At 39.6% G+C, this 22,940-nt stretch overlaps 1 protein-coding gene across 1 annotated transcript in view; it reads right to left on the bottom strand.

Moving 5' to 3' along the window:
- LOC124163059 (4-coumarate--CoA ligase-like 1) overlaps positions 1–22,587 on the bottom strand; it is a 49,236-nt gene extending 26,649 nt beyond the window's left edge. Inside the window, exons 1-3 of the mRNA XM_046539844.1 lie at positions 22,396–22,587; positions 3,578–3,756; positions 2,283–2,490 (exon numbers count right to left, since the gene is read on the bottom strand). Coding sequence (XP_046395800.1) covers positions 2,283–2,490; positions 3,578–3,727 — 358 coding nt within the window. The 5' untranslated portion in view covers positions 3,728–3,756; positions 22,396–22,587. The remainder of the gene's footprint in view (positions 1–2,282; positions 2,491–3,577; positions 3,757–22,395) is intronic.
- Between the last annotated feature and the right edge of the window lie 353 nt (positions 22,588–22,940).

Consider the following 22,940-nt stretch of genomic DNA (forward strand, 5'->3'; position numbering starts at 1 on the left):
GTGTTGCAGAATACCTTGTTTTGTTTTAAATTTTATTATTATAAATATTTACATTATATTATTTTCTATTAAACAAATTTAATACCTAGATAGCATTAAAAACTCACTAAAATACACAAAACATTCAAAATATTTTGACCCTCCGGTGAAGTGCTGAGCATTTGACTAACGAGCATTTGACTCACGAGCCGCCACTGTGCACAAGTTGCAGTACCTTGGCATCTACTGGAGATTTGTCTGAGGTGCTGACAGAGGAAACATTGCATTGGATTTGGCTTAAAGGGATGCACAGGATAGGATGAGTAGCCCCCAAATAACTTATCAGGTAGGAAATCATTGGCAAATGAGAGAGAAATACCGAAGTTATATTGATTGCTTAGCCATTTTGTTTTCTGATGAGTTGGCGACATTACATTACTCATTGGGAAGCCATTTCTGTCTTTATTTCCTCTACATCAACGTACAACAGTTCGTAACAGGTGACTACTCCATGACAAGTATAAAGGGTTTTGTGAATTTCCACTTTTACCGGGATATCATGTTATTTTTTCCGACTGCCACCATTTGAGGCTCTGGATTTCATTTCCAGTTTCTATTAAAAGGGTTCCTTCACGTAACTTCTTGAAGGATACCAAATCTCCGGATGTAGTGGCAGAGAGCACTCTCGGTATCAAAAGCGGAGATCCTTTGGTCAGAGTTTCCCCTTCTTTTAAGCATTTCATAACCAAAAATTTATTTCCTTTTTTTACACACAATTTTTCCCCCATCCACATCTGGACGGGATCTTTTGGGGTTAGATGGAAGAGCTGAGTCATCCATAATATTCCCTTTATTTCCTCCCCCGGGCTCTCCATTCACCGTGGAACCACATATTTGGGACGCCACACGCCTCAGGGACGTGGGTCGCGAGGACTTCTCGAGAGGGGGACGTTTGAGATGAATAGTTTTTGATTAGCCAGAGATCATGCTCCAAAATTGTGTAAGTAAATGCATCAATTAGTAAATTTGACCTCAATTGATCTAGCTTCAATGAACTGAGTTGAAGTTTGTTCTTAAAATACGGATAGACTCAATCTCAACTCAGAGTCCGAGGCATGAACTATCGAGGTGTAATGGGGTCTGAAATTTGAGTCGGGGCCTTAATACGCCTCAGACTTATTCCACCAAACGAAAGATCTACTAATAGTATACTTTTGCAGGGTATTTAAACATAGAAGTAGGGAAACCAGTGGTGCCGACTCCATGGGGCCTGAGGGTGCCCGAGCCCCCCCAAATATTTGTTATGGCGGGGAGGAAAAGATGTGTCAGGCTTGTCAATTATCCCCGAGTGTGGACGTATCAAGAGTCGAGTTTTCATGGTTCTAATGTTGATCATATGACTCTTATAAAATGCAATGTCCAAACTCTCCAAAGACCAATGAAAACCAATGAAATTCATGGTTTTTTCCAGGTTTTTACAGTCTTATTTTCGCCAAATTCACGGACTTTAGATAAGCCATTTTAGGAAGATATATTGATCACGTAACAATAACCGGCCGCACTTTTAAACTAAACTAAAAATTTAGCAAACGCGATAAACGCCGGGAATGCAAGTGCAGCAATGAAAAGTGCTCTTATGACGTCGCCAATGTTTGCCAAAATTTAGAGCCGGCTTAAGGTTGTGAGTGGGAAACGGAGGGTGGCAGGGAAGTCAAATTTTTCACCAGGATTAATGAACACTTTAGCTACTGGTTTTCCAATCACAGTCTTATGTGTCGTCATGGCACACAGACCAATAATTACACTTCGAATATACGTGTGCAGATACATGCGTGGATAGTGTCAGCGAGTGACTGACGTTGAAATAATGATCGACGTATCGATTTTTCTTTAGATCTGTCAACCATAAATCTACAATCAAGTTTGAGAGGTTTTTAAGGTTTTACGACGAAATTCAAGGCTATTTCTAGGTTTTTTCACGGTTGACGAAATTTACGGCTTATCCACAGTTTTAAGGTTTTCACAGTTGAGTGAGAACCCTGCTTGATAAGAAGACGGGAAAACATGATAGACCACCTCTTGAGACATCATGGTCTGATAAAGACAATCATTGAGGGACAAGGAGAAGGCACTAAGATTATAGAAAAGGAAAACAAGACCCTGAAAAAATATATGGAACAAGTAAAGAAGGATGAGAAAGAGAAGAAATACATTGGTACAAAAATATTAGCTGATAGGAGGATTGAGTTGAGAGCTTCGTCAAAGCAATCTTAGGGTTGTTGAATACTAATGATGACTCATACCCGACTCCTCCTTTTGGAAACAGCCTCTAGTCGCCCCTCCACAAAGCTGCACGCCCAGCTGCAAGGCGTATAATAAGGCTGCATTGTACGTGACATAGAAAAAGACTTCTCCCTTCCCGAAACCCTTCTTTGTTAGCGCACTCGCAAACTGCTTGGCCAGAGGCTCCACCTCCTTGAACATGAGACACTGGTCCCGCACAGCATCCACCTATCAGAATAAAAAGCAAAATATTTGTTATAAGATCAGCATTCAGGACAGGTATGGGGCAACCTGCACTGAAGCCATTCACGGCAGTATATTTTACGTATTTTGAACTTGCAACGAGCACAGGGCAGTTAAGATCTCAGGGATGCAGACTTACAAAAAATATTGGGGGGACCCAAACCGGGGATCTTGCCCCGGGAAATTTTATAGGTAGTGAGTTTTAAGTTTTTAAAGCATTTTAGAAGAGTCATATGATCAAAATTAGAAACCTGATAACTCAAATCTCGATACCTGAACGCTTCGGTGAAAATCGACGAGCTCAACACATTTTTTCCTCACACCTATAACGAATTTTTGACGGGGCTCGGGACCCCTCATGCCCCATGGAGTCGGCACCACTGGAAGATCTCCTTGGCAAACAGTCACACTTTCAATTCATATGAGCTTTAAATTGTTCAACCACCGTGTATTTCACCCACCTTGCCAAATTATTTACTTTGTGAATTAAAACACTTCAGCTGCCTAATTGTCAATTAACATGATTTGAAAAATTGACCATATAGTGACCTTCTCCACTAGCGGAGTTGCCATTTAGTAAATTATTGTGAATTTCACCACCATAGTTGGTTATTGTGAATTCTGCCACGCAGAATTTGCAATCTTCAATTACCCTCAAACTTCGCTTAAGGTTTGAGATGCATCCTATTTTCTACCATGTCAGTTGTTTTCAAAATCCAGCCTTTGTAGTGTTGAGACCACTATCTATCACCAGCCAGTGGTGCAGCGAGAGGGGGTTCTGGGGGATAAAACCCCCCCAGAGCTCAGAATTTTTTAAACTTTAATCCATTTTACTTATGTGGATCAGTATTCCTTATTGAATAAGGTTAGGATTAATCAAATATCCCTCAGAAAGCCATAAATCTCGCCATTTTGAACCATTATTGATAATATTTTTCTGGGCAACTCCTGCTTACCCTGGTGGCTATGCAATACGCCACACCCGTGAGTATTAGTTGCGCCTAAAAACCCCCCTAGCCTTAATTCTTAGTTGCGCCCCTGTCACCAGCCACAAACGTTTGGCTCAACTCACCACTGCCACTCTGTCTTGTAGAACCTTCATGTTCTTGCGAATGCACTGGAATAAGAATTGCGGATAGGACACGTCGGGAATCACGATCTCCTCTGCCAAGGCCGCAAATGGCGATCTGAACACTTGAGTGCCCACTTCAACCGGACTCATCCTTGCCTATTCCGCTCCGACCAAAAACCCTACAAGTAAAACATTCAAAGATTTGGATTACAATTTTAAAACCGTTTCATCCGGTCAAGCACCTGAACATAGGAGTGAACATGAGATTGCATACTTGTCTCAGACCACAAATGCCACTTACCAAAAGATGAGACGGATGAATGATTAGATGTGTGGATTACTGGAGCATTGCCACAGTAATATCAACATAAAATTTCATAAATATTTTATGCATTCATTTTCTCATGAAAATTATAATTGATGGTATTGTGAAATAATATAGTAAATATTTTCTCCTCAGTGACAGGTGAAAGTAACCATCAGCCCTATTGCAGTCCAGTTTGATTCATAGTACAGTTCCAGACGCGTTACTCATCCCAGTCAGTCCGGTTTGAGCCACAGTGCAGTGAAAGTCATGTTACCCAGCGCTGTCACAATCCAGTTTGAGCTACAGTATAGTTCCAGTCACATAACTAATCCCAGTCACAGTCCAGTTTGAGCCACAGTACAGTTACAGTCACGTTATCCAGCCCTATCAAAGTGCAGTTTGAGCCACAGTACAGTTCCAGTCATGTTACCCAGCTCAGTCACAGTGCAGTCGGAGCTCTAGCACAGTTCCAGCACTGTTACAGTAGTTCTTCTCAAATTCCAGCTGCCATAGTAGTCTCAAACAGAAAAGTGTACAGTGACTGTGCTAAACACAGAGATACAGAGTTTAGTCTAGTTAAAGTGCTGATTTAGTGCAGTCACAGTACAGATTTTTTGTATGTATAAGCACCCTAGGGGGCCATATTCTCTAATGAGGTTGGAAATGATGCCGAAACATATAAAGAAGCCGTGACTTGGGAACATGAGGCCACCAACTGCCGAAGACTCCCGATTATCCGCCCACGGATTATCCGTGCATTAGTTTCACACTCCGTCGATTTTTTCGGCGGTCTCTATAAAAAATAAAATTGAATGCAAAAAGCACAGGAATAATTGCAATTTAATGCAAGGCCACGCTGGTAAGAAGTCGTGAATAGGGGACATGACGCCACCAACTGAAGAAGACTCCCGATAATCCACCCACGGATTATCCGTGCATTAGTTTCACACTCCGTCGATTTTTTCGGCAGTTTTTGTAAAAAATTAAATTGGACGCAAAAAGCACAGGGATGATTGCAATTTAATGCAAGGCCGCGCTGCTATTATTGTTTCCAGAAGATTTCTATTCGTAAAACGATATTATTTTCTTAACTATGTGACAAGGTATGCTTGATATTTACCGGAACGTATGCTCTAGCATTGAATAACTCGATGAGCGACGGGCAAAAACCCTTGGTTAATTTTAAAATCTTCTTCAACGGTAAACCAATCGTAAGTTAAGATAAATGTTACCTACGATCTTTAAATGTATGTTTAATATCGCAAACGCAGAATATTTGCCGCGCCCTCGCATGCGCCTGGGTACAGCCCAAAGGAACCGGAGATTTCATCGCCCTCACTATATTTTCACCGTGACTAATCAAGGTCTTACTGGAGAGGAAAGGAATAGTAAAGGCAGCGAAGTAAGTTGAAGCAGTAGTAATATTGTTATGGTTTTAAGGGTGCCCCTCAACAACTAAGGTCATTTGCACCACCGACAAATCTATAAAATCAAAATTATAAAAGATACATTAAAAAAATCATGTAAATTTTGAAAAAGAAGGGGTATTCGCATGATAACAAGGTTGGAATTGATTGGAATAAACACTATTAATTAGCCCGGTCTCTATTTAAAACTTAATGACTCGGCTGATACTATCAGAGTTGTCTCCTAGGATGTGTCCTAGGTCTCCCCTGATGTTCAGCCGATGGCGCACAGAACGGTATTTCTCACACTCAGTCAGGAGATGTCTCACAGTGATGGGAGAGTCGCAATCATCACAAAGGGGTGGAATTCTCTCTTCAGTGAAGAGATACGAGTGGGTGAGAGCGCAGTGCCAAATTCTCAATTGCGTGATTGCGACCTCCTCCCTGTAACAGAAGTAGAAACAGAGACTTGGAATGGGGATTGCATTAGTCACACCCACGCATTCGCCTGCGAAGACAGTTTGCCATTAACTCTGGTTTCCTAGTAAGTGTGCGGCGCGATTGCGCGCCAGTTATTTCCGCGGATGCTCCGTGTACCTGTTTTCCAATCGTCGCGGTGGTGCGCAGTAAAGAATTAATAAATAATTGAGTAAGGAAAAAAAACACGACAAAAATACAAATTAATAATATCGAACTACACAAGTAATGTGTACATAAATGGGGGAATGCCAAAAGAAAACTCCGCTGTGATGTCTTAAAAGTTTAGTGGATTTCTGGGAAATGAGACGTAAGTTTGACGACTGTGTCCAACTAGAGAAGAATGGTATCCATAGTGTGGGCACAGAGTAAAGAAAGGTAGACGTGGGGCGTTGAAGTGAATGGTTTACAATGGATTATCTCGGAATAGGCAAATGGCTTAAGTTATGTAGACAGATAGATACAAAAATAGAGAGGGAAAGTAATTGAGCATAATCCATGTCGGAGTTCAATAAGCTGTACATTAATTTGAAGTCTGTTGTTCCTCTATGACGGCTGAGGTGTGCGATAGATGCATAGATAAAGAGGAAAATATTGAATCAGTACCTACATATGTTGCGGTTCCGGGGAACTCTGTGACTAGCAATAGGGTAGTTTCCTTCACCAAAAATAACGAAAGGCATTGTTTGCGATTCGTTACCCACTATTAGTGTATTCATAATGTACAAATTATTATATTTGGTCTCGGAAATCCCAGTTTAGACGAATGGCAATGGTCGATTTTAACCTCATTTGAAGAAGGCCAGATAGGCGCCCATGCGATGCCACTCCACGTGACGTCACAGGGGCCCAGGTGCTATACGAGTACAGTTAGGAGTTTTACATCGTCTGAGATTACCAATGCATGCATGAGGAACAGAGCTAATGGAAACATCGCGCACTGTAGTGATTTCTCCGCCAGAATTTGCCGTTAAATTTATCACAGCCTCTCTCTCCGATTCCAATTTATCAATCCTGAAATGTTAAGAATGAGGCGCTTTCTCACCTGAAGAATTAGATATTATGAATTAAAAATGTGCGGAAAGAAATTTAACGCGGCCGCGGAAGAGCGGAAATACAAGCTCACGCGCCCGGTACGCGTCAACCCCAACAACACACATTTGGATATACATATGTATATATATTGTATTTTCATGGGTCACATACATATATATTTTTGTTATGTATTACATCCGTATTTACATATGTATTATTGAATGTATTTCCTTTGTATTCATACATATGTAAAAGTGGCACTTGTTACACGATAAATATATTTGTATTTTTTGTGTATTTTTGAAATTTGGATACTTATGTAAATGTGGTCAAAAATACACAAAAATACAAATGTATTTATCGTGTAACACGTACCACTTTTACATATGTATGAATACAGAGGAAATACATATGTAAATGTGGTCAAAAATACACAAAATATACAATATGTATATTTCCTGTAATACTTGGGAGGTAGATTTTCGTGGCATCTTGCGAAATGTTCATAAACATTTTTTCCAGAAATAATATGTTCACAGCAAACGCCAGATTTCCTTATTTTAATGATCATTCATCCACTCGAATTTATACCCAGAAAGCTTAAAAATAAATCATATACTGGTCGATGTGAGCAAGGGTAGTAAAGATGGCGGCCATTTATGTTAATTTGTAAATGCACGCGAAATACAGACGTATTACATATGTAAAATTCAGTTTCTATCCGCGAAATATACACATGGAAAAATGGTTCACAATACATGAAAAATACAAAACATATTACTTGCACAGATCAAAAGTAAAAGCGAAGTTTAATTTTTTAACAATATTTTAATGTAACTGTTTAAACAAAAAATTAAATTCTCACTCACGGCTCACTGTCGAGAGTGATACAGTTAATCTCGTTGACAGTAAACCTCGGCATTTCGTTCGAGACTACGAGAACGTGCTGTAGGAGGAACTCCGGCATCTACGCTAATAACCAAAAGGAAATCCGTTATTAACTAGCTACTGATGTATAGTTAATTTTATATTTGTTTGTATTATTATACTTATTGGAAGAATTGACATAGTGTTTTAATCCTCGATAACCGGTGCGTGTGGATGGTGTGCTCTATGTTTTGCTGGAAATGTGCTTCAATCCCACACGTTATTGCGATTCGTGCAAGCCAGCTCCAGCAGTTTCCTGTCACTGGATTATTAAGGTAAGGTATGATTTATCTTTTATTGTATTGTACACCTACATAGACTACATTAATTATAACATAGTAATGTCAATCTTGTACGTATAAATTAATAGATTATGCGTCGTATAGTAATTCCGTGCTTCGCGGCTGAAATTACATTTTTTCTTCTCTTAATTAAGAGCAGAAAAAATTGTTTAGAGGAATATTTTCGTTCAAGTGTAAGTTGTTTTATCGCTGTTTATTACCACAACCTACTGTATTGTAGTACTTGCATTCCTAGTTACCCTATGCTTTAGTCATAACATCTTTGACCGTAGACTTATCAGCGTAGCCTTGTCACTAATAGATTCCCCGAGGTTCCGAGCCGTTTTGCCCACTACTTCTAATTATTTAACGAACAAGAAGTATTGGTCGTGTAATATCGGTTCCCTTAAAGCAAAATGTAATATTTCTTTCATCTTGAAATGTAGTCAATCAAGGAGCATTTCGTCATTATTACTAACACAAGATTAATACGTAATTTTCATGCGAAAGTTTGTCATTATATGTAAGAAAAAGGTGCGTACGGGCCAAATGAATTAATTATAATTTTCTTTTCATGCTCTTTCGCGCATACCAGCAGGCGACGATGTAAATAGCTTGGCCTCCCTGTCGATTTCTGAAACAACAATGCCTGTTCGCTGTCCGTTTGAAGTCTGTTGATAGCCTGTTGGAGATTAGTGAACAGAGTATAAACAGCCAACGAACAATCTCGGGTCACTCACAAGTAGGAACAACTTACGAACAGCCTACCAACAGTTTGTACTCTGTTTGCAGCTTGTTCCTTAACAGGCAGGCAACAAGCATTTCGGGAACAATAGTGAACAAGCTTTTAACAGGCAGGGGCCGGTTGGTAGTATGTTTCACCGAACAGGGAATGAACAGACAACAGTGAACAAACACTAAACACCCTATCGATTTACGTAAAAATGATGCCTGGTCGCTGTCAGTTTGGAACCTTTTGGAGATTTTGAGAACAGATTATGAACAACGTGCGAACAATTGTTTTAAGTTTCGGAATTTGGACAACAATTTGGATTAATCCAAATTTAATTGAGTACAAGGAAGTTTGATTGAATCCAAAGAAAATATCATCTACTTAAATAGTAATTATATACGGTTGAATTCATTATCACGATTACCATCAACCACGGATGACGGTTATTGAAGTGAGCACGCAAATTATATTAGCTATCTGCTCGGCTTACGCACGTTAAATACTTTACTTCGCCAATTACAGGCAGGGGCCGTATGTTTCAGCCAAAGAGTATGTACTCTGTGGTTTCAGCGGACTGGGAACGAACAGACAACAGTGAACGGACAGTCAACAGGCAAGGGCCGGTTCATAGTCCGTTTCACGGTACAGGGTACGAACAGAAAACAGTGAACAGCTAGTGAACAGGTTCTCAACAAGGACGGAAAGCACGGAAAGATAGCGTGGTGCTGCTACCTACCTATAGAAGATAGCAAACGCAAACAATGACGCCAATAACCGATACCGTTATCCGGGCAGTTTACGAGCACATGGTCGACTGTGTTGTGGTGAAGTTGTTGGTTGCGGAGAAAACAGTTATTTATTTGATTATTATTTAACCTGTGCTAAATGCCCGCAGTGACGAATTAAGTAATTCGTGCATCCATTCAGTGATGGTGAAAGTCGTGAAGTGATATTTGTTCTTGAGTGTGTTTATTTAATAATTTATTGTGTCTCTTAAGTTTTTGAGCAAGTACTGAGATTTGTATTGTATTTGTATTATGCGTATGTGCGTTACGTCGCCAATAAGAACCAACAAACATTGTCAGAGGACTGTCTTTCTTGTAGGTTTGTTTGTGAGAAGTGAAATCATCGTGTTCATAAATATTCTTTAAAGGCGTGTTTCTCTTTTAAAATCACACGTATTATATTGACATAGTGCAGAATCCGAGTTGTATTAATTTAAGGAAGTACATATTTCTTTGATGAAGGCATGTGAAATATTTGTTGATGTAGTGGTTGTTCTGTTAATGATGACAAAGCTTGCTTTTCTGCAACTATTCAAGATTTTTATAACTAATGGAATATGTGGAAAAGCACAATAAAAGTTTTTCTTACAATCATTCAAATGAATTTCAACTTTTAATTCTATTTTAACATAAATTATCTCTTGTCTATTATGTCCAACTTAGCAACAGCGAACAGTTAAGGAACAAAGTATGCGCATAGGGAGAGAACAGACAAATAACCATCTTCCCACATTGTCACAAACAAGGAACAGACAAGGCGTTCCAATTTACATTCTACGAACAGTCGCCTGCCTGTTCTCTCTTGGTCAAGGAACAGGGAACAAACAACCTAAGAAAACAGGCAATGAACTGACAGCGCACAGTCCCCTGCCTGTTCATTGTCTGTGGTCCAACAGGTAAGGAACAGAGAATGCCGCTTTCTTAACAGGGAGGGAACAGACAAGTAACCCTTTTCTCACAGACAAGGAACAGACAAGGCGTTCCAATTTACATTCTACGAACAGTCGCCTGCCTGTTCTCTCTTGGTCAGGGAACAGGGAACGAACAGCCAACTGACAGACAATGAACAGACTTTATTGTTACAGAAATCGACAGGGCTGGACAAGAGGAGAATGGATTACGGAAAAAACGACGAAGCAAAGCCAGAAGACCAGGTGGAATTGTTAATACCGAGGTAAGCTTTGAGGGAAAAAAAATTTTTTATCCATGATGGAGAGGTTTCTTAAAGTTAAGCCTGAAATTATCGGTTATGTATGAAATTTATTTGTTTGAAAATTTGATATCACAAGTTTATATTTTTTCTGTGTGAGTCATCCGCTACTAAATCATGGTACTAATATATTAGTATCATGTACTAAATAAGCATACCAATGGATTCACGTTTTCCTAGTTAATTTATATTTAAAAGTAGTCATATGATCTTTTCTCATATTTCTCATTATTCTAAAGAGAAAGGCTATTAATTTTGTAAAATGAAAGCATATCCCCAAAATATATGATTTCTCAAAGGACAAGGTCAAATCTGTGCTAGCTGGGACCTCGACATAATTGGTAAATGAAAAAATTTAAAACTTATGTCTGGAATCTAGCAGAGAAGCCAAACTTTCATTTGCATTCAGAATACAGAATTAGTACTAAAATTACAGACTTCACAGAATACTGACTGCCTATATGAATTGAAAAAAAATAAAATTGAAAGGCCTTGAGCTCCTATTCAGATCTTACAAAAAGATATATTTTTGCATGACTTTTAAACTTGACTTCTCCTTTTCTCCTTTCAGAAAGTGGCTAATTGTGCAGAGTTGGTTTCCTGAATTCAGGTTTCTTTTTGTGCAATGGGTTACAACACTTGTTCCGCGCTAACATTTTTTTCTATTTTCCAACTCATACCATTGCTTGTACTTGATTTATCTTTGTGCCATTTTTTAAACTAAGTTTCACCTACTGTTTGCTGGCCCTTAATGCTTGTTAGCAATATTCATGGCCACACTTGTTATTTGGGTGTATTATTTTATTTTTCTCTTTGAATAAATGTTTTATTATCTGTATGTTCTTCTTTCCTTATATTTATTAATCTGTTTGATCCATATTGATATTAAGTGGATGTGGGTCAGAAAATCAATATGTATAATTCGTGTACGAGGGCCTGCAGATACATATGTATATTACATGTAAGGATATTCAGATTTCCAATTTGTAATACGCATGTATACATACATCCTGAGGGACGTTTGAGCCACTTTTCCGTGAAATATACAGACGTAATACGATTGTATTCCATCATATACATATGTACAATTCATGTATGGGTATTCAGATTTCCAATTTGTAATACGCATGTATACATACATCCATAGGGACTTTTGAACCACTTTTACGTGAAATATACCGATGTAATACGATCGTATTCCATCTTATACATATGTATTTGGTCACGTATTTTTTTGTGTATTATTGATGTAATACAAATGCCGTGTTATCTGGGAATGCCGAGCAGTAATTCCGATGTCTCACCGCGACGCATTAGACAGCGTTATTGGACAACTTGTTGCAGGAAAACCTCGAGTGTGGGTCTAATGTAACAATTTCGTTGACTTATACACGGCCGCTGGCTGGGACCGGGCCGCCGTTCACGGCACGGCCCACAGCGTGGCAGAGTCGTCTCGTCTGAAAGCGGCCTGAATTTCATGCGTGAACGGCGACCGGCGAAAAGTCGTTTCGTCAGAAAGCGGCCTCAACATAGCACTGTCTGAATATCACGCAGTAGACAGCGCACCGCCGGGCCGGATTGAAATGGGCGCCGTGGTGACCACGGCGGCCGTCAACAGCGCCGTGCCGTCAACTGCGCGATTCGATTCATTTAAAGACATCCATAGAAACGTGTGGAAAAAGCTCCCGGCCTATATAATATTAGCAACTCCCAACTCAGATATGCCGGTCGATGCCCAAAGTTCCCTATTCTTCTCTCCAAGCTATTCAACCTTTGCTTCACCCTTCCACACTTCCCATCCTCCTGGAAAAAGCCAAGGTAATTTTACTTCCCAATCCCGGGAAAGACCCAAAAGTCCCAGGTAACTCTCGTCCGATTTCCCTCCTCTCTAACCTGTCCAAATCCTAGAAATCCTAGTCCTTCGCCGCCTCGATTTCTTTTCCACAGACAACAAAATAATCAGACCTGAAAAACACGGCTTCAGGAGAAGCACTTCTGCCATACACCAAATTCTACGGCTAGTAGAAAAAATCAGCCATAGCTTTAACCGCCGCCTATCAACAGACGCGGTGTTCTTGGACGTTGCGCGCGCCTTCGACAAGGTTTGGCACAGTGGCCTCCTATTCAAAGTACAACAACTTAAATTCCCCCTTCCTGACATCCTCTTCATCAAAAAATATCTACAAAAAAGGCAGTTCCTAGTCGCCGAAGCTAAAACCCACTCCTCCCTACGGCCAATGGAAGCTGGCGTTCCTCAAGGATCCATTCTAAGTCCGCTTTTATTCACACTATTCGTCAACGACATGCCACACACATCAAACACTACACGTGTACATGTACGCCGATGACACCGCTATAGCAGCGACGTCTCGGCGGGGAGACACAAACATTAACAAACTCAACACCCACCTGAAACTCATAAATAAATGGACACACACCTGGAAAATACAAATAAACGCCGCAAAAAGCACCCACATACACTTCTCACAAAGACGTAAATTTACTCCACAGACATCACCTTACATAACCAAGAATCGAATACCAAGAGCGCCCACCCACAAATTCCTTGGAGTCTTGCTAGACGAAAAACTTTCCTACAAACCCCACTTAAAGTACTGCACCGGCAAGGCATTAGCTGTTAGGCAGGCAATTGCCTCACTATGCTCTAAATCCTCACCTCTCTCTCATAATCACAGAGTGAGACTGTATACCTCAACAATCCGACCAGTCCTGTACGGCTGCGAGATATTTGCTTTATCCAAAAATATAAGAGACAAGCTGGAAGTTTTCCAAAACAAAACCCTACGCCAACTCCTCCACCAATCCAGGTTAGTCAGAATGTCCGATGTACGGTCCAAACATAACCTTCCCGCCATTAACACATTCATCACCAAATCAGCGATTAACTTTAAGTCCAGACTCGGGGCAACTAAAAACACATCAATCACAAACATATGGGATTATGATCCAATAATCCCCACCACATACAAACTGCCTCAACAAATCACTCGTCTATGAGTCTTTCCTTTGTCTTTCTCTCTTGTAGAATAGTCTTCCACTGTAAGGTTTTATAAAGAAGGTATTAGATATAATTTTCTATGTGTACTCCAAATTAATGAAAATGATGATGATGATGAAAAGAAAAAAAATACATAAACAAAATAAAAAGAAAAAACATGGAAAAAAATGTACAAAACAATGGAAAAGATTTTAAAAAAATAATAATAACAAAAAAATAATAAACAAAATACAAAGAAGAATTTAAAAAAATGATAAATACTTTATTCGAAGAAATTAATAAAGACAAAAGAAAAAAAATAATAAAGAGAAAAGAAATTCCAAATGCATCATCAAAATTATGATATAGCTGTTAAAACTAACTCATATCAATGTAAAGAAAATCTATTAATATATGGCCCAAAATGAATCTATGTATCCACTCCAAAAAATGTATATGTAAAAATCCTCATTAGTTATAAGTTTCTGCTCACACAAACAAAACACTACCCTCACAACACAGGCAATTGCGCACCAAATATAATCATTGTAATCTGGCTGGTTAGGGTGAAGTAATTCACCGGTACAGCAGGAAAGCGCCGTCGGCGCATCAATAAATGAGATTAGTGTGGTTGTTTGAAAGCACGAAGCGCTAGCAGTTGAGGGAAGGGGAGGAAGGAACGGAAAGGATAGGAGGAGAGGGGGTTCTCCTTATTAGCGGACATATAATCGGATATTCGGCTCTCTACTGATCTTCAATGCAAAAAAAAATTATTTCGACATTGGCCAAATCTAATATCTAAATTTTCAGAAGAGAAAGCGTCTCATTCTAGATGCTTCAGGATCGATAAATGGGAAATAATTTTTCAAGTTTCTTTGAATCCGATTTTGTTTAGTTATGTGTGCTTCTTTCACTGCCTTTCCTGACCGATTGGCAACAACTGTTATCAAAACTAAGCGATTTTGTTGCATCTAGCTGCTGTCCTACCTTCCCTCAACACCTGGTTGAGGGGTATCGAAAGGGAACTCACGACATGAAACATTTCGGCCAATCTGTAAGTTATACAGTACTATGGTTATACCGTAGCTACCCAGCACTCAGTTTGAAAACACCATCGTGATAGGTTGTGTTTTGTGGTTGAACTGTTTTTTAAATCGTGGTTCCAGCTTTAAATGTCAAACGAAGGAAAGGAACTTTAAAATGCCAAAAGCTAGTGATACCATTCATACCAGGGCAAGTGAATTCAGCTCAGAAGAATTTTATGTGAAAGACAGAGTATTACTGTGCAAAGTTTGCGATGAAAGATAAGAATTTGAAAGATGTGACACTTTGTTAAAGCACATCAGTAGCGATACACAAAAACATGCATAAGACATGGGACCCGCGAAACGACAGCTATCATTTGAACACACAGTCACTCAGTCAAAGAAAGCGAAGGAGGAACTTGTTGTTGCTACTACAGAAGCATTTTTAAAGGCTTTGTTTAGTATAGAGAAACTAGACAATCCAAAAATTTTGGAAAGGCTCTCTAAGTATTCACATATAAGGTAGCGGGGATTTACCGTTTGCCGATCGTATTCACGAAGACTACATACTTGAATCATTCATATACCTTGAACCATTTTGAACAATTTCTTTCATGCAGTTTCATTAGAAATTTTTTACAATCGAAATTGTGTTAAATGTTATATAAAATGCTTAATAAAAGTATAAGTATTCATGAAACGTGTACCATAAAATAATAAAACGCCTATAAACGTGGGAAAATTGTAGCATTATAATAACGCCGACAAGATTTTCTATTACACCGAAATCACATGGTTTTAAAATGAATTTTAGCAAAAAAATAAAAGCACTTTCACGGACCAATAAATTTGCCTATGGTCGGAAAGTTTCTTTCGTTTGATAGGGTATTAATGATCGTTACTTAAGCCAAGTGCTACCTGCTAGCAGCCTGCATCGTAGCGGCGCTCATAGCCTCGCACCAAGGTGGCCTCACGCCGCGCGGCGGCAGCTGGAACCAGAATGACGTCATACGGGCTCTTCCCAGCATTCATACTTAGCCGTCCCGTTTTCGCGCGCTAGAAAATTTTCACTTTTCATTTAATCACGAAAAATAGATATCGTCATTTAAAAATCTTAAAGCGTGAAATACGTACCTACTCCAGAAGTAATAATATTTCGATTTAGGCAATTAAAATAATAGGAAACCACCCTTTTTGGGAAGTGTTTATGTTTACTTTTGCAAGTGATTTTCAACGTCTTCTTTGTAGATTCGGACCCAATTCCCAGCCTGGTTCAGGCAGTTTTACGCGGGGCACGGAATTGCGCATGTTAGAACTGCATTAATTTCTAAAATGGCGTGGAATTGCGCGAATGCATGAACGAAATTAAACGGGCTATTTTGCCAACTAACGTCCACGCATTCTCGCATGTGTTCTAGCAATTCACCGCTTTACACGACGCAATTTTATCTGAGCCTTCGTACACACGTCAGATTGTGCAAGTACGTGCCCCGTGTAAAACGTCCTTTAGAAATGTTCATAGCGTCATCTAAGTTAGTGTGGTTGTCCTTGGTCAAGCTCTGCTCAGCAATTTCTGATTTTTTAATTCGCTCCAGGTGCGGAGGCACCATTTTGAATTCCTTCATGCGGGACTTTATGGCCCGATCTGTCTCATTCATTTCAGATTTCATACCATTACTTTCCGATTTCACAATTCAGCCCATTCATTTCTGATTTCTGTCCACGAAATTATCACCGCGGCCAAGTTTATTTTTGGGGAGGGAGCAATTGTTTTGCGTCACATCATAAGATTGAGAAGCTTCAGCTTTCTTAAGTGTATCATAGAAAGCCAAGCTCTTCCCTACGAAAGAAAGAAAGAACTCTGTAACAACGTGTCGCGTCGCACGAAAATAAATTCTGTGGAAATATTGCAATATCCTATTCCACTTATATTAATAACTTCCACCAAATCGCGCCATACATACGAGGGCTTTTTAAGTAAGGGCCGTTTTGCCGTACACTGTAGCAGTTCGCACGCCATCCGTAACAAGTGTGCGCACTGCCTCCCGGCATTCCTTGCGAACAACCACGTGTCAGTTGCAGTTCTGTATCTAACCTTTCCGCTTTACTGTGGATCTTTCAAATGTTTAAGATTATTGAATCGCCCGCCGCGTGTGAGATTCAGTCAGTGATACGAATATCTACTTAAAGAAACATGTGGGCTGCAGACATTCAACCTCAGGTTTGTGAAGTGTATGCTGCTAATGCAATTAGCGAAGGTTAAGTGCGGAAATGGGTCGGAGAATTCAAAGATGGCCGCAAAAATGTTTTCGAAGACGATGATGATCGCTGAGGACGGCCATCTTTGATCACACACTTAGTCGCGCAGCAAAATCAAGGCAACGGTGTTCTGGGATAGGCGCGGTGTTTTGCTGGTGGACTTTATGACACGAGGAATGACGATCAACTCAGAAGCCGACTATGCAACCCTGATGAAGCTCCGACGCGCCATTCAGAGCAAAAGACGCGGCATCTCGCGTGAACTCCTGGTTGACAGGGCAGGCGGCAAACTTCTTTAAAGAGTGGTTTCAAAACTGTTTGTTCAAAAGTGGTTTTAAGGTATGGTAAGTGCCTAAATAAACAAGGTAACTATGTGGAAATATAAAGTATGAAAATTCTAAAAATAAAAGAATTTTGAAAACAAATTATGTTGGTTTATTTTATATAAAAAACGGCCCTTACTAAAACTACAACCCTCGTTCTATAATACAAGGCGCTGACCTGGTATGACGCAACGTTCAAAGTTGATATAATTTTTTATTACGGCGCCGATAAGCGTATGGACGTTAGACAAGAACATGATCGGTGCGGCAAAATTTTACACGTGTTACTATCATGAATTGGCACTCCTATCGAGGATGTCCTGAATCTGAAGGCCTGGTTACACGATACATTAACACGTACGGGTTAATGTCTAAATGTATGAACCCGTGAATGAACACGAAAATGTACCGTGTAACCACCCAACTTGTGCGATTGCATGAACGGAAAATAGAACCAGTTCTAATTTGGTTTATGCATTCGTACATGTTCCGTTCCGGTCCTCCAAAATCATTCACGCAAACGTACATTAACTTGTACGTGTTAATGTACCGTGTAACCAGGCCTTTATCGACCAATACCGAGGTAGCAATAAATATCTCGAAGCATACAATAACCTGTCTAAAACCATACGGGGGTAGCTTTTTTAAGTGTCGAGAATTGAACGTTCCTTATCACCTAGCACCGGTAAATGATGTTTATAAACAACTTTTCAGAGTTGATTAATGCCCATGCAAAGTTTCATTAAGATCGGACTAACAAGTTTTAAACGGTGGCGTGTCTTCCCAAGTCGCTGTACGAGATGGTATTGAGTCATGGACAGTACCGCACCATAATTTTCTAAAACTTTAGACGAAGCCTCACCCAGCAAGAATGCGTTACTGAACTTTTTGTTGTTTTTGGCGAAGAAGCACCATCAATGACAACCGTTTATCACTGGTATGCAGAGTTTCAGCGAGGACGCTCCAGCCTACATCTCAGGGACCTCAGTTCACAAGATCTTACACGAAGAGTTAGGTGTTAAAAATTGATTTCCCGCTGGATACCGCACCTCCTCACAGAAGAACAGAAAGCAGCTCGAGTCAAATGGTGTCGAAATACTCTACAAAGATTCAACTCGGGAGCATCAAAGCACGTTCACAACATCGTTAAGTGGTGATGATCATGAATCTTTAACTACCAGCCTGAATCAAAACGCCGATCTTCAGTATGGGCCTTCTAATGTGAGCTCAAACCGGCAAAAGTTGTTCGCTCTCGCAGCGATTCCAAGAAAATGGTCGCATCTTTCGTAGCCAAATCAGGACATGTAGCAACGATTGCTTTTTAAAATCAAAAAACAGTAAATGGTCAATGTATATACGACCATTTGCTTGCCGGAAGTGATCTTTGAGCTTCGGAAAGATAATCCAAATCCACGCATTACGCTCCACCACGACAATGTAAGCTCACACACCGCTCGAGTCATGGAGTTGTTTTTAGAACAACAAAACGTCGAAATTCTTGATCATCCTCCATTCAGTCCGGACTGAAGTCCCAATGATTTTTTCACATTCTCAAGAATCAAGAATTGCTACGAGGAAAGCGCTTCCAGACCTCTGAAGAAGTGTTAGACGCCAAAAAACAGCCATTTTGACTACCCCTACTTCGAAATGGAATAGGTTAATGTTATAGCGTCTGGATCCATCGAATGCAAAAGTGCATTGACTATCGTGGAGAGTATTTTGAAAACAATAAAAGAACTGCATTAATGTATAAAAATATTGCGTTACTCTTGTAGTTTTCTTCATTCCCGACACTTAAAAGGATACCCTCCAACAGTAAATGTTTATCATTCACTTCATGTACACTGAACCTATTTTGGTGTCTTATCTCCAGTGATAAATTGTACTTTTGGGATGTTTAATTTATTCCTTTTTTTAGTAATAACCGATTATTCTGTGAACTTAATAAAATACAAAGGAAAATTGCGCGACTCATCATAAACTGCTGTGAGTGTACAGAAAGGATAACACAGGTGTTAAACGAAGCATGCTGGGAGCCGTTACAGACTACGAAGCTCCGCGCTCGGTTAAGGTTGCTTCAGCAATTCAGAATAGACATCTTTCAGAGCGACACGGAGACTATCACATGAGATTGTAGGTACTACAATCACACAGGAAGTTCCGCCAGACTGAGGCTAGGGCGGTGAGAAGGATTCGGAAAGAGAGTGAAAACGACTTAAAAAGATAATACATTCTATAAGTGGGAAAATTATTTTTTGGCTTTGAAGTGAATATGACTAGGTCAGAAAATGCAAGGTAGCTCGAGAAGTTACAAAAACATTGTAGGATGGAGCAGAGGATATGTTTCACCAGTTCATAATTGCAACTTAAGACTGTAATCCACTTTTAAACTCCACCGATACCTACTTCACGGCAGCCTAGGAACACTAATAGGAATGTTGTAAGCGCTATTTGTAATAGTTGCCACGTCAGCAGTTTGACATATAACGAACAATTAGGGCGTAATTATACTCTCCTGTTATTTGATTACTCTCTCGGGATATTTCCAACGAAAGCACCAATTGAATTGCAGGTACATTTACAAATGACATGATTTGGGAGTTGTTCTTTATATTTGAATTAGACCCAATATGTCGCCAGGCGCGATGTTACTGATTGAATGGGATTAACCTATTTGGTAGTTGTTTCTTGGTTGCCAAGGTTCCCTCGCGTTGCCATCTTTGAAAGACCGAAAGGGCCTAACATCTAGTACCATTGAATTTCGGTAAAGTACCCATTAGCAGCATGTGCGATAAATCACGGCATATGCTTCTTCCCCAACTTCGGGGGCGTAATTCCACACAGCTGAGTGAAGGCCAGAATCTTGAGTTTTCAATTTTGTAATGTTGGGAGTGTATGCAAATCATCCGCAAAACTCCGGAAATTATTGAGTAATAGAATTTTAAGCTTTCGCTTGAATGTTATGACAACATGTGCATTACTTATAAATTAAACTTTCGATATTTGATACCAACGTAATTTTGAAGTCTTACGAAATATTTCAATGCTCGACTTTTTCTGCTATCTGTTTTGTCCCTAATGTCAGATTTAAATGATTTTTTTCACTCGACTTATTTTATGAGTTTTTTTATTTTTGCACGTCTAAAATGTATTCACTATATAATTACGATAATTTTCATAACAAAAATTACCGCATTCACTAATCTGATATACGATTTGTGTCGTTTAAGATAAAAAGACATAGTCGCCAGCATAAAATGAGGAACCTTTACCTCTCTATGTAGAAAATTTATTCTTACGATTCAATAAATAGCCTTACATTGCGACTCTGTTTTCTGGCTGAATTTCCAATGCTCCGTGTTTAATAAAGAGGCGCGACAGTGTTATTTTGACACGCCCGTGAATTATAGTGTTTGTTCGAAACTTAACCCTACCTTTGCATAACTAATCTATCTAGTTATCCGCCTGATGTACACCGTCAATTAGGACAATATAAGCCGCCTAATGTACACCGTCAATTAGGACAATATAAAGCAGAATATTTTTCTTTCACTCTCTTTTGAGGAATTTTCTAAAGTAATTGACGCTTAATTGAAAAGTTCATTGGAGATTAAAGCACACTACTTAGCCGGAATATAAAATTAAATGAATTTAATAGGGGACAATAAATGCTTTGTAGGAAACGAAGGCGCCTGAGCGCATTGCATAGCGCATGCGGTTTAGTAAGAAGACGGGAATAATGCCGGGTTTCAAAAAGAAAGTTAGCATCAGAGATCATCCTTGATCTAGAAAGAATTCCGCTCGAATGAGCAATGCCTAACGTATTTATAGAAAATGTACCTGTTCATGAGATATATCAAAGCTTAGCTAGACAAATATTAATTACATTTCATACACACGCAAAAATGAATAAAATCAACGCTCTTTTCTCTATTCAATCGTATCGATTACCATGAAGTTACTAATCACATAATTAAACTACTGTAATCTTTTAAGTTTAATAAATAACTAGGCAATCGTTTTTCATCAAAATAAATATTCTTTTTCTGATTCACATCTCATATCAGGTCATGGAATTTAAAAGACATTTAAAGCTTATCTAATATTCTTGTATTATAATCAAACTCTAATTTTTAATTGTTTTTACTTAATTACGGTCTTAGAGGGATCATCTTTAGTATTACAAACCATGTATCATCTAATTATGTAGTTCATAAGGGTCAATTTACACATTTCATCCGACTCATACATTCCTTAATGCATTTTTCAGAATTTTCTTAATATTTCTAACAAAATTTTACATTCTAACACCATTAGATCACCTCCTGGGTTCTTTCAACCCGGAACGAAGTCTCAAGGAGCTGACTATACAATCAAACGGGTAGGGACGGATTCAATAAGGGGTAAGGGGTCGACAGACCCTCTCCCTCGGGTATCCAAACTGCAGAAGATTATTTCTTTCGAACCCCCACTACTTCTGGGAGGGTACACCCCACATAGCCGCCCTCTTGTCTCAGACCTGGATCCGCCGAATGCCGTTGATCTCTACAAATGACTTCGACCACACTTGCTGTAAAGGCCGTTTTACACGGCACACGGAATTGCGCAATCTTACGTGTGTACGAAGGCTCAATCAAAATTGCGTCGTGTAAAGCAGTGAATTGCTAGAACACATGCGAGAATGCGTGGACGTGAGGTGGCAAAATAGCCCCTGTTCTAATTTTGTTCATGCATTCGCGCAATTCCACTCCATTTTAGAAATAAATGCAGCTCTAACCTGCGCAATCCCGTGTCCCGTGTAAAACGGCCTTAATGCCTGATTTTGAGTGCATAAGGATTAACCAATTGAATTCTTGGACAAGTTGTATGGTAACCCCTAGTAACATGGGATTACAAGGTTACAATGATGCCATGGTTAAAATGGTACCATTGTGACATAGACACCAGTCACAATGAAACAACCCTTGATTACAGCCGTAGCCCATGATAACCATGGTAACCACTGCTTACATTCCCGCCCTTACGTAAAGGCACTCCGTTCAGAGGTCTCACCTGGTGTATGAAATATCCGCTATCTGCAAGGAATTCAGTAATTTCTTCAAGTCAGTTTTAACCGTATAGGTCCGATGGACTCTATTCAAGATTACTGCGGGCGTCACCTCATCAGTCACTCCTGCAGAACACAAAATAGCCGAGACCACTCACCGGAATTCCAATTAAAACCGTAAACCAGCACCTATTTCAATCCAGATACCATGGAGAACTCAACGAAAACAACCGCCTCTGCTGTAAACTTCTGGAGATTATATTAATATGTTTCAATGGATATGAATCTTCCTTTGACAGAGCCTATATCTATGACACTAATCCCCACCATTTCTTCACGCTGACATGTGCTCCGCTAGCTAGGCGTTGCACAATCCCGCGATTTGGCAAGGGTGATGAAGATAAGATTGAGAGACAGAAGCTATTTTCTCCATGGCTCCAGCTCTAGTTTTCATAGTATCATATACAGCGTTTTATCGTTAAGGTCATCAAGAAAGCAATCAATCAGGATTAAGTCAATTCATATTGCAGCATATGCAGGATAATTAGAG

This window comes from Ischnura elegans, chromosome 7 (genome assembly GCF_921293095.1).
Source record: "Ischnura elegans chromosome 7, ioIscEleg1.1, whole genome shotgun sequence".
Classification (NCBI taxonomy): Eukaryota; Metazoa; Arthropoda; class Insecta; order Odonata; family Coenagrionidae; genus Ischnura; species Ischnura elegans.